Source organism: Globicephala melas, chromosome 1 (assembly GCF_963455315.2).
Source record: "Globicephala melas chromosome 1, mGloMel1.2, whole genome shotgun sequence".
Classification (NCBI taxonomy): Eukaryota; Metazoa; Chordata; class Mammalia; order Artiodactyla; family Delphinidae; genus Globicephala; species Globicephala melas.
The window spans coordinates 186,756,658-186,769,189 of record NC_083314.1 but is presented as its reverse complement, the minus strand read 5'-3'; the positions used below and the strand labels follow the sequence as shown (position 1 = coordinate 186,769,189).

The 12,532-nt window shown below is 65.7% G+C and overlaps 1 protein-coding gene across 1 annotated transcript in view; it reads left to right on the top strand.

The window, feature by feature from the left end:
• The window catches only part of SKI (SKI proto-oncogene), a 54,788-nt gene extending 50,777 nt beyond the window's left edge, over positions 1-4,011 (top strand). Inside the window, exons 2-7 of the mRNA XM_030880994.2 lie at positions 934-1,053; positions 1,135-1,250; positions 1,734-1,996; positions 2,097-2,398; positions 2,977-3,207; positions 3,784-4,011. Coding sequence (XP_030736854.1) covers positions 934-1,053; positions 1,135-1,250; positions 1,734-1,996; positions 2,097-2,398; positions 2,977-3,207; positions 3,784-3,972 — 1,221 coding nt within the window. The 3' untranslated portion in view covers positions 3,973-4,011. The remainder of the gene's footprint in view (positions 1-933; positions 1,054-1,134; positions 1,251-1,733; positions 1,997-2,096; positions 2,399-2,976; positions 3,208-3,783) is intronic.
• Positions 4,012-12,532: the final 8,521 nt, after the last annotated feature.

Sequence of the window (12,532 nt, the reverse complement as noted above, 5' to 3'; positions counted from 1 at the left end):
CCACGTGTGCCGGCTCCTTCACCCTGGGGGGCCTGGCCCAGCCTGGCCCCCTGTCTCTTGAGTTCTGTGGTGATGGCTCTGCTGACCCTCGGGTCAGTTCTGGGGTTCAGTATTTTCTCCAAGTGCCCCCTGGGGCAGAAGGAGCCCCTCCCCCATCCACCCCACCCCTCTTGAGGTCTGGCCTGGGGGTGATGGGCACTGTCCCCCAGCCCCTCGCCCTCAGTGGCCTCCCGGATACGCCCAGGCTCCGGCCGGGGCGGGGTGGGGGAGGCACCGTCCGTCCTCCAAAGACTGTTCTGTTTTCTTGGGGAGGGACCCTGTGTTCTCAGGACTCTGGTGCCAGCAGACTGGGGGGAAGTTTGACACCAGCCCAGGAGGCCACTTGGGCCACAGCATCCAGCAGACACAACGCTCGGCTGCTGGGCCCGGGGTCGCTGTCCCAAGCTTCCTTCCCTGACAGCAAGACTTGGGAAAGTCGAGGGGGCTTCCTTGCCAAACTGAACACAGTTCATTTTGGGAATGTTCTTTCAGGCGGGGAGGGGGCACGGCCCAGGGCTGCCCTGCCAGCCTAGCGTGCAGCTGCCCCAGGCCCCATGTGGTGAAGTCCAGAACTCTGGGGGTGCTGCGTGGCGCCCCTGGAAAGCTCTGCGTGGTGCCAACAGGGCCCTATACTCGGCCAGCGAGCCTGCCTGCCGGGCTGCCTCTTCCAGACCGGCGGTGGCCTGAGGGTAGGGGCAGGAGTCCCTCCTGCTGCCTTGCACCAGTGCCCGGTGGGCATGTGTGCAGCACTGCTGTGGGGCCGGGCCTGCCCTGGGTGATGAGTCGGGCAGGGTGTACGCGTCCCTGGACACGACTCGTACTCAGCTGCGTCTGACACTGGGCCCTGGGGGACCCCTCGCAACCTGCCAACGGGAACTTCTGTGTTGCTCACAGGTCTCCGAGCCCCCGGCCTCCGTAAGAAAAGCAGACGACGCCCCCTCCCAGCACCCCACACCCTCCGAGAAGGACAAGCAGTCTGGCTGGCTGCGGACTCTGGCCGGCTCCTCCAGCAAGGTGCCGTGTGGCCCGGGCGTGCGGGGCGGGCGCGCGGGGCGGCCTGGGGCCCGGCCTCTGACGGCGCCTCTCTCCCGACAGAGCCTGGGCTGCATCCACCCTCGCCAGCGCCTCTCTGCCTTCCGACCCTGGTCCCCTGCGGTTTCTGCGAGTGACAAAGAGCTCTCCCCACACCTCCCAGCCCTGATTCGAGACAGGTGAGTACCCGCCAACTCTGATGGGCATGTCTGCGTCCCAGCTCAGCCTGACCCTGCTGTGGGGCCCCGAACCAGTCGGGGAAGCAGGTTCCCGCTTTAATCATCACTGAGCTCGACGGGCACATGGTCTGGAGGCTGTGTGTCAGATCCCCAGCCCCCCGGTTGAGGCAGCTGCAGAAGTGCTGGTTCTTTGATGGCATGGGGGGTGGGGGGGGGACGCTAGGATTTTCTGTGGCGTCTGGAGTTGGCCGCGCGCTCTACGTTGGCTGTGGCCTGTCCCACGTATGGTGGCTGGTCGCCGTGTTGCAGCTCCCCCAGGGCCCCGGGCTGTAGTGTCTGCTCCCTTGCACGGTCCATGGGAGCCGGGGCCGCGATGGGGGGTGGTGTGCAGCGGAGGTGCGGAGACGTGCAGGGGCACAGGGGCGGGGCGAGGGGCTGCGAGGGGCAGATGCCGAGGCCCCGATGCCCGCCACACCCCTGCAGCTTTTACTCCTACAAGAGTTTTGAGACGGGCGTGGCCCCCAACGTGGCCCTAGCACCGCCAGCCCAGCACAAGGTGGCGAGCAGCCCGCCCTGCGCCACGGTCGTCTCCCGGGCCCCCGAGCCCGTCACCAGCTGCGTCCAGCCTCGGAAGCGGAAGCTGACAGTGGACACCCCTGGAGCCCCGGAGACGCCGGCACCCGGGCCTGCCCCCGAGGAGGAGAAGGACTCGGAGGCCGAGGTGGAGGTGGAGGGAAGAGAGGAGTGTGAGTGCGGCTGCAAACCTGCCCTGGGGCGGCGGGGGCGCCCGCCCGTTCTTCCGGGGGCGGCCCCTGCTGACCCGCGCCCCCGCCGCCTGCCTTGCAGTCACCTCCTCGCTGTCCTCGCTGTCCTCCCCGTCCTTTACCTCATCCGGCTCCGCCAAGGACCTGAGCTCCCCGGGCCTGCTCGCCCTGCCTGCGGCGCCCGGCGCCCCCGATGCCGCGGCCCCCGCCGACGCCCCGAGCAGCGGGCTGGAGGCCGAGCTGGAGCATCTGCGGCAGGCCCTGGAGGGCGGCCTGGACACCAAGGAAGCCAAAGAGAAGTTCCTGCACGAGGTGGTGAAGATGCGCGTGAAGCAGGAGGAGAAGCTGAGCGCCGCGCTGCAGGCCAAGCGCAGCCTCCACCAGGTGGGGCGGGCGGGGGCCGGCGGGGGCACGAGTGTGCGGGGAAGGAGCGGGCGCTGCCCCGCCGGCCCCTTGCGCGCCGGTTCCGGGCCGCTCCACCCGGGACTGCTTCCTTTCCCGGCGGGGGCTGGAGGCCCTGCGGTTGTGCCATCGGCCCCCTGGTCGCCTTGTGCGCCACCTTGTGGGGGGCGGGGCTGTCACCCCAGGGCTCAGCTGCATTCACACCTCAGCCGGCGTCTGACACGTGGCCCCAGCACAGCACAGCCCTGCCAGCCCCGAGAGCCCCATTCCCACCACTCTCTCAGAAACCCGCACCAGTTCCCTGGTTCTGGTTGGAGGTGTGGCTCCCCACATGCATCTTCATGAGCGTGTTGGGGGCCGGGGCTGAGACCCCGAAAAGGGCCGCCGCCTCTCCTTCTGGCTGCGTAGGGTCCCCGGGGCCCCCAGATGGCACCGTGCCTGGGGGAGCCCCCTCCCCCGGCCGCAGGGACTCCCCCCGGGCTGTGCACGGTGGGCACCGGAGGGCCGGGGCCGGAGAGGCCTGGCGTGAGGGCGCCCCTGAGCCGGCGCCCTCGCCCCAGGAGCTGGAGTTCCTGCGCGTGGCCAAGAAGGAGAAGCTGCGGGAGGCCACGGAGGCCAAGCGCAGCCTTCGGAAGGAGATCGAGCGGCTCCGGGCTGAGAATGAGAAGAAGATGAAGGAGGCCAACGAGGCGCGGCTCCGCCTGAAGCGGGAACTGGAGCAGGCGCGGCAGGCGCGCGTGTGCGACAAGGGCTGTGAGGCCGGCCGCCTGCGGGCCAAGTACTCGGCCCAGGTATGTGGGCTGTCCGGCCGGGGAGGACACGTGCACCGTCCATCAGCATCTCAGGGTCCCTCCCCTCCTCGCGGGGCCGCCCCGGGCGTGGGGAGCCTGCAGGCCGACCTGGCCCTGCTGGGCTTTGGGGTCCTCCTTCCACGGGGGTGTCCTGGCCCCAGGCTCTCCTCACCTCCTGTCCTGGGGGGAGGACCGCACCCATACCCGCACCCTCACCCTCACCCTCACGCACTGTTAAAAGTCTCAGCCTGTCCCAGTTGGCCACCCTGCCTGGCCTGGGGTCGGGAGACGGGGTCCCGTCTCACGGCCATCTCCGGGGCCCGGGCCGGGGCCCAGGAGGCTGAGAGGTGCCCCGAGGCCTCCGCACTCGGGGCTCGGGTAGTTCCCCAACTCGGGGTCTCCGCGGGCAGGGTTGGTGCTGCCCGGGAAGCTCCCCCAGGCCCTGCCAGGCTCACCAGCCCGGGTCCAGTGGGCGGCGGGCGGGGCGAGCCTGTGATGGGCCGGAGGGTCAGGCCGGGGCCGGGGCGGCGGCCAGGTGGGGAGCGGGCCCGGCTAACGCGGGGCGTCCCCTTCCAGATCGAGGACCTGCAGGTGAAGCTGCAGCACGCGGAGGCCGATCGCGAGCAGCTGCGGGCTGACCTCCTGCGGGAGCGGGAGGCCCGGGAGCACCTGGAGAAGGTGGTGAAGGGGCTGCAGGAGCAGCTGTGGCCACGGCCCCGCTCTGAGGCCACGGGCGGCGAGAGCACGGCCGAGCTGGAGCCCTAGCCGGACCCACTGTCTGCTGCGCGGGGCGGACGCCGCAGGGTGGGCGGGCGGGCGGGCAGGTGGGCGGCGGGGCTGGGGGCTCCGTGCCGGCGGGGCCACTCCCCACCCCCCACCCCGGCCCCCCCAGCCCCGGTCCATATAGCACAACGTCTTACTGTGCCTAGAACCAAGCAAGTGTTTGGAACCACATACTTTTGGAATCCACTGCAAAATTTTCTACTGGCCAAGGTCAAGCAAGCACGCCGGTCCCCACCTGCAGCCGGCGTCGAGGCCAGCTCGGTAGCTGCAGCTGGCGCTCCGCTTGCCGGATCGTTCTAACATTTACACTTTTGTGATAAGCTATTTAAAACCCATAAGGAGACTTGATATTCAAAGAAATCAACATGTTTTTTAATGACTAACTTTTAAAAGCCCCACCCACACGTGACGCCACCTGAGGACCCGCAAGGGAGCCAGGGTGGCAGCCGCCCTGCCCCTCGAAGCCATCACAGCTCATCCCGCGCCCGCGGCCGCGTGACAACACAAAGGGTTTTTCTCCAGAGTCTATTTTTTCAGCCACAAGGAACCCCGTCTCCTGTGCTGCCACCGGGAAGGGCACGGAGAGCACCGCGCAGGCACGATGAGCTGGAACCCTGCCGCCTTACCCGCCCGCCGCTCCGGCCCGCCTTCCACAGGTGTGTCCGCAGGTGTGCTTGGAGGCGACGGGAGATGGGTCCGCGCTGGCTGGGCACACGCGCCCTCGACCAGGCAACCCTCTCAATTCGGCAAACGTTGCTCCTTCTGTTTGGGGACTGAGGCTGCAGCATTGGAACAAAACACAGCATTATTTCACTTCTTGTTTGTTCGTTCATTTAAACGTATATTTAGAACTGCACTTTGTCAAAAATCTTCCCTTCTCTTTTTATTCCCCAGTTAACTGAGGTTTTTACTTTCAAATACTGCAAACCGATTTATAGAGCATTCACATCCTAAGTGCTCAAGTGTTTAGAAACCCCTCTGGTGCTTGGTTGAACAAGGGAATCACACGAAAACGAAAATGCAAAAACTGAACTTCGGGGGGTAGTTCTGTGCCTTCCAGCATCTTGTACAGCAAACCCTGACTTGTCTTTTTACCCCCAAAATATGTCTTCAGTAGCTATTGAATCTGCCACTATCACAATGAGTTACTTGCATTTATTCCAAATAATCTCGTTTACTCTCAACTGTATGCGAATTGTATAAGGTTTCTTATGCCCAAGCTTGAAAAATGATTTCCCAGTAGACGAGGTGGCTGCCCGTCCTAAAATCATGGTATTTATTTACATGGAGAGATCTTACTAGAACCCTCTGCCCGACTCCGTTCCAGCACCCCGGCAGCTGCGAGCGTGGCCGGGGGTGGTGCCGCAACCGCCGAGTGGAGCGGAGACCGGGTGACGGCATCGTCGGTGGGGTTTTGCCCTTGGTTTACTGGGTGGGGGCCGGGTGCTGCCGGCCTCCCTTCTAAAGTGCAATGCAAAAGGGACATCGTGTATATGCAGCGTTTGTTTGGTTGTTGTTGTTTGTTTTTTGTTTCTTTTTTGTTTTTTAATTTTTTTGCTTCTGTTTTTCTTTGCAGTTATTAAATCTGTATGCATGGAATTTAAAACCTCTGCCATACGTATATCCACCGATGGGCATTATTACCGTGTCGTGTAGAGGGTCGGTTGTGTCACGCAACACTCAGAATGCTGTGTTTAGCTTTGTTTTTCCAGAGTTGTGTTTTTGCGGTCATTTCTTCAAGGGAAAGTAAATGATGTAGTTGGAGCAAAGCGTGAAGCGTGTGTCAGTGTGCTTCTGTGCGGCTGTGCTCTGTTGCCAAGTCTGAAAATCCGTAGTGAGACCGCAGGGCCCCCGGGACCCGCCCGAGGCCACCTGCTTTGCTCCGTTTACTTTCTGAGTTTTTAGGCTCCAGAGGGAGATACATTTTTCCAAGTTGCGAGTGGGGGCCGCTGCGCCTCCTTGCCCGCGCTCTGTCCCCTCCGGTCACCCGCACGTCTCGGCCATCGGGTCTACGCCGCCACTGTCCGGCTTGGTCCCCAGATGTCGGGAAGAGCTGGAGGTGGGGTGGTGGACTCAGGCCCGCCCCGAGGTCCCTTGGCCTGCCAGCGCCGTTGGCGGCCCCTGGGCGAGGCCGGCCATGGGGCTGTCCACGCTTGTCCTCGGGGGCAGGGTCCCCGGGCTCCTGCCGTGCGGCTGCAGTTGGAGTTTCTTTGCTGAAGAGGCACTCTCCCGTAGGCTGTTGACTCTCCCCGTGTGTAATACCCATTATCGAAATGATCGTGTATTCAGTTTAATCACTCATTATTTCTATGCTGAAAGAAGACTTTTAACGAAGGGAAAAAACAACAGCAATAACATTCATATCTATGGAGCAGCTAACTCACTCACATGATATCTTGCTTTTCGTACAGAACTCGCCGATGTACAAAGCGACCATGTAAATACTTTTTCCTCTGATACTCGTGTATCATACGTAAACGTGGTAGGTCCTTTGCCGGATCTCTCTTCTTACCTGGTAGCTGTCTTGTTTTCTGGGTTATTTCTACCTGAGGCAGAACATGCCCACCGGCTCGAGCCGGTTTTCTGGGCGACACCGCCCGCCGCGCCCACCAGGCTCGGGGAGGCCATCTTGTTCTTGCTTTAAGTCAGGAGTCACAAATGACACTTTTTTTTTCAATTAAGGAAAAAAACCACAGCTCCACCCTCGTACCCGCCAGGAGCGTCTGCATCACCGTCCCCTTCTCTCCTTTGCTGCTGCTAATGACAATATGATGACTTACTCACCATTCGAAAACTATTTTTATGTAATTAATGTATGCTTTCTTGTTTATAAATGCCTGATTTAAAGAGAAAACACAGCTTGGCATTTTTCTCTATTTCTCTGTGTACCCGTTAGTCCTTTGGCGCCCCGCCCCAAACAGATGACGTCGTAAGACAAAGGGCTCGCTCGCCTGGCCACCCCAGAACCCCTCCTCTCCAGCCACCATCTAGGCCTGAGCCCAGGAAGGGGCGCCTGTCTTCCGGTCGATCAGACCCTGGGGCCTTTCAGTCTCCACTGAACCCAAGTGGACACGGGGCACAAGCGGGTGGGTCCCAGCTGGGGCGCCCTCCATCCCTCTCCCTCCAGGTCACGCCAAGCTGCGGCTCCTCGTTGTACTGTGGGCGCCGGCTGGGGGCCCTTCCTGGCCTGTCCCCCATGGGGCCTGGAGGCCTGCCCCCCCCACCCCGGGGTAGACGGCCAGCTCCCTGCAGAGTTGCCCCATGTCTTTAACGGGGAGGGGGCCAGGTGGCATCAGAACCGCAGACCCCAATGTGCTGCCCTGAAAGATGAGCAGAGGGCCACCACCCGCCTGTCCGACTACCTAGGGGCTTCCCCAGGACCGCCGCGCCCGCGGTTCTGGGCCCCCGAGTGCCACCTCACTAAGGCTTCCTTTGGCCACCCAGGTCCGGCCTCCCAGCCCAGGCCGTGGGGCCTCCCAGGTCACCTGGAGAAAACGCACCGCAGCCTGGGAGGGCTCCCGGGTCCCTACTCCTCCCCCCAGCCTTGGGAAGCCCCCCAGACCTGGGCCCAGAAGTGCTCCCCTGGAGCCCCCAGGGAGGGGGGACACGAAGGGCTGCAGTGTGGAAGCAGAAGCCCACTCCGCCCAGGCCAGGCTGGGGCGGGGACAGCTGGGCCCAGGAGAAAGCAGCCCCGAGGTCCAGGGTCATGGGGTGCCACCTAGGGGCGGGGACAGGTCAGGGGAAGGGAGGTGGGCGGGGCCCTAAGCTGTAGCCCCGCCCCTCCCGCCGCGCATTGGACCCGAGAGCGCTGCTTGGGGCCCTGGGCCCGATGCCCTCTGCCCCCCTCGCTGCAGGTGTCACCTGGGCTTGACTCCTGTCCCTCTCAGGAGTGGCCTTCCACTGAGCTGTAGGGCCATCAGTCAGAATCTGAGGGCCCCCTTCCCCGGGCAGGGCTGGACCCTGGGGCACTGCCCTGCAAGAGATGAGGCAGGCACGGCCCCCAGGGAGCGCTCCTGGCCCACGCACCCAGAGCGGGGAGGAGAGAGGGAGAAAGGCCGGTGGCCAGACACTGTGTCCACGTTACTGGGCCGTGCGGTCCCTCGTCCACCTGACCGCTGCCTCTGCCTGGACATCCAGGGTGCCGCGCAGCACTATCTTCTGGGGTCTCCTGAGTGGTCAGCCGTCCACTGCGGCCCGTCGGGGGTCCTGCAGGCATGGACGCCAGTTGAGGGCAGCTGAGGCCCTGCCACTCCCAATGCTGGACACGGACGTCGTCCTCACGACCTCCACTGAGCCCAGCAGGGTTGGGTGGTGTGACTGGGGGTGATGTCCGGTGTCCAGATCTGCCGCCCCTGCGGGGCACTGTCACCACTGAGTGGGCGCCATGTGCTTCACAGTCTGCACTTGTCCCCAGAGCTGACGTGAGGCCTCATTCTGGGCTCCGCCTGGCGACGGCCTCTCCTCACCCTCCCCCAGAGCATCTCTGACCGCCAGCGCCCAGCCCCTCGGCCCCTGGCTCTACCCCGGCTCCCCGCTCGGGCGGTCCACGTAACACCCATGGTCCTGACGGCCAGGGAAATGGGTGGGGGGAGGTGTTCCCGAGGGAGACTGGGGGCCCTCTGGGGCTGGGGGAGTGCAGTGGGTGTGCAGTCTGGGGGTGTCCTCACGGCCAGCGTGGTGCTCAGCCCGTCGGGGGCCTGGAGCTGGGCCGGTGGCAGCTCCCGGGGGCTCCGGGCTCAGCCGTCTTCCTGCGCTGCCCTGGGCTTCCCTCTGGGTTCACCTCTGGGTGGGACCTGATGGCATTAAAGGGCTCTGGGCACCCCCGGCCCAAGAGAAGACAGGATGGGAGCCGTCTGAGCTCAGAACCCCCTTCCCGAGCCCATGCTGAAGGGGTCAGGGCACCCCGAGGGCTCAGAGAGAGGAGATCAGACCCTCGGGGAGGGAGGGACCCCTCCTCGGGAATTCCTGGCAGCCCTATGCCCCACCCCCCCCACCTCTGAGTCCCCAGGCTCGGGACTGTCACACCAGCAAGGGCCTCTGTAGGGACCCACGGGGCCATCCCCCAGCCTGGCCTTTGCCCAGGGCCCTGGGCTGGAGAAAGTGTCCCTGCACTGGCAGCTCTCGGCGGGCCCCCCGCCCACGTTGGAGCCAGTTCCCAAGTCCCCCCGAGGCCTGGGGTGACGTGAGCCCAGGGCGGGGTGCTCCTGAGAACCTCCTCGGCTCCCCAGCTTCTGTCCCTGCCCTGTGGCTCCCACCCCCCGGCTTTCACTTCTGCTCCGTCACTGGCAGCTGCGGGCCCCACCCCGGCCCCCTGGGCTCTCAGCTGTGCCTGCCTGTGTCTTGGGGTCCTCACCCCTCTAGTCTGCCGGTCCCAGAGCCACAGTCTGGCCCCCCCAGCCCCTACCCAGCGTCCTGTGGTCAAAGGGGCCAACCGCAGGCCGAGCGCTGGGCCCTTATCCGGGGAGGCGGATGCCAGGCGCGCCCTCGTGGAAAGAGGAAGCCGCCTGCCCTTTACAGCAACAGCTGACACAGCCCATCCTCCCTTCCCCGAGCCCCTGGCCCTCGGTGTGGCCCCCACCCAGCTTCCACCCCACCCACACCTCCAGCAGAGCGCAGCTGTGGCCAGCAGCCGCCTCCCTGGCCCACCTGGCCCCAGACCCCAACCTGCCCCTGCCCCCTCGTCTCTGCCTGTCCTGTCGCAGGGTCACCCCTTCTTGCTGGCCAGGAAGAGAACTGTGGGAGGGCTCCACGAACGGGTCTAAGATTAGGGCGGTTCACGAGACCCCTGAGGCCTCCTTCCCACACTGTGCTCACCAGGCCGCTGGGCAGCTGGTGGCCCACCGGGGCTGGCCAGGAGCCCTGGCCGCACTCTGGGTGACCTGGGTAGTCCCCCCTCTGCCCGCAGGGAGGTGGAATCCCCTAGGGAACAGGGACGCTGGCTCATCCCCCAGGAAAGTCTGTGTGCCCTCAGGAAAGGGTGGGGCTGTCAGCAGAATGTGAAACCAGGGCCTCGGAAGTGACCCTGGACCCCTCCCCCCAGAAACCCGCTGTGCTCTGGGGGGCAGCAGCCCTGCACCCTCCTGTCTGCCCACCCACTGACGGGCGACCCTGGGAAGGGTACGGGGACAGAACTTTGGGGACCTGGATGCCTGCCGGCCCCTGCCCCCAAGGATTGAGGACGTGCGCCTGCAGGGCCATCTGTGCCCAGGCCTGTGCCAGAGGCCAGGGCCGCTGGGGCTCCTAGCCCTGGAGCAGGTGGCCGCACAGCAGGGGGGTGGGCAGGCAGGTGGAGTCAGCCCGACCTGGCTTGTCGTGGAGCGTCCTGTGCCAGGCAGGTGTCCGGCCGGGCTGGGGTCGGGCCTTCCTGCTCTGTGCCCGGCCTGGCAGCCCCTGCAGGCAGGAAGCTCGGCCCAAGCTCTCTCCCAGGTCACTCCTGCTGCCGTGGAGGCCTGTTCCGGAAACCTCCAGGGATAGGGCACCTTGTGTGGGAGGGAGCCTGAGGTTGCCTTCTCTGCAAGGCCCCCATCACAGCACTCATGTCCAAGGCCACCTGAGTCCTGCAAAACCCAAGCAGAGAGGGGAGGCAGGTACCTGGCAGCGCCCCGTCACCGGTGCCCCCTGCAGCCCCAGAGAGGCAGGTGGCATCGGGTACCCCCTGCACCCAGGCAGGCCGTGGGCGCGGCTCTGCGGTCTACAACCTGGCGTGTAGGGAGAGCCCTGGCAGCGCGCGCGTAGTGTCGGGGTGCCCACCCTCCCCCTCCTCAGCCCCTCAGGTTTCCTCCCCCCACCCCTCCCCCACGCTCAGAACCCTCTGGTCCCTCCGCCGAGTCAGGAGAAGCAGGTGCCGCTGGGCGGCAAGTGCGCACTGACTTGCATCAGGGCCCACCCCACAGGCCTTCCTGGGCTCCACCCTCTGCGGCCCTGGGGTCCCCAGGCCCACGGCGAGGGTGCGGGTGGGGGCCTGCCTGGAAGGAAGCCCTGCATCCTGAAACCCTCCAAAACCAAACCTCCCTGTTCTGGCCGGGCGGGTGGGGCCGGGCCAGCTGGTGACCCTGGCCGGGCCTGGTGCACGGCCAGGCTGGGCGCGCTGCGTCAGGCATCCAGGGCTGTGCTCACGGTGCCCTCCGCGGGGCTCCCAGCCAGAGCGGCTGGCAGTGGGACCACCGGACAGATGCTCACCTGTGAGCACGAGAAAGTGTCAGACACGGGGCAGCGGTGGAGAAGACCCCCCACCCTGCCCAGTGAGCAGGACACAGGGCCCAGGAGCTCCGCTGGAGAAGAGGAAGGGGCTGAGCCACCAGGGCTGGGGTCAAGAGACCCAGGTCCTCAGGCCCAGGACGGCTGCGGCACCTCGTCTGGGGCAGGGGTCTCCTGGCCTTGGGGGGCAGGTTCTGCTCGGGCGAGCGGCTGCGGGGCTGGGGCCGGGAGGAGAGCACCGGTGCGCCTGCTCTACACGCCCGGGGCCGGACTCGTGGAGGCGCCACCGAGAGGCCCAAGTGACCCAGTGCTGCGGCTGGCGCCGAGTGGGCAGCAGAGCCCAGGCAGCCAGGCCGGGTCATCCTGTTTCCCTCCCCTCTCCTCTGTTCTGCGTACACCTGGGGTTCCATCGGGCGCCAGAGGGCTGCAAGAGCCGGGCAGGATGGCGAGTTCCCATGAGTCCAAACCCCCACCCTGCTCTGCCCTCGGCGGGGCCTTGACCTGGGGGACGTGTGGCCCACACCCCAACTTCCTGTTTCTAAGAAAAAACAGTCCCAGAAAAGGCTCTGGTGGTTTGTGGACGAGGTTCCCTGCCAAGGCCGGGCCGGGGAAGGGTGGTGTTGCGTCCAGAGGGCTGCAGCCGGCGCAGCCAGGCAGGTGTCACTGGCCGCGTCACTGGGGCGTCTGCCGTTCCCCACAACTGCTTCCCCGGCGGGAAGGCAGCGGCTGCTCCAACACGCCCGGTGTTGGGAGGCCCAGCTGGTCGGGGCTCCTCCGCCCAGTGCGGCCTCCCTGCAGGCACCCCTGCCAGGACACGGGCCTCGCCCCCGCCTTCCTGCGCCCCCGTGCCTGAGGTTGGCGCTGGGCCGGGTGCCCGGGCCTTCCCCCAGCCCCGGCTTACGCGGCACCCGCGAGACCGCGTCTCGGCCAGACGCCAGGGTGGCCCCCGGCCCTGGAGGTACCACCCCGCCTTGTCGGAGGCAGACTAGGCTCCTCCCCTTGCCCCGCCCACCCTGGGGGGAAGGGCGGGGGCGGAGAAGCCCCTGGAGAATTATAATGCTAGTTCCCAACATTCCAAATTCCTGCTCCTTCCGGCTTGGCCGGAAGCCGGGCTGGGGTGGGGGGAGGCGTTGGCGCGCGGGCTGGGTGCGGAGGCCTGTGGCAGGCCCTTTTGGGGTGAACCTAAGCCCCTTTGCCGCCTGCTTTGCACGCGGCTCCGGGTTCCCGGTCCGGAGTCTAGGGGTGCGGGTCGGGGGCCACGCCCTGCTGGGCCAAGGCTGCGCGCCACCCCAGGAGGCCTCTCCCAAGTCACGCGGGTCTCGGACGCCCAGCAAACGTGCCGATG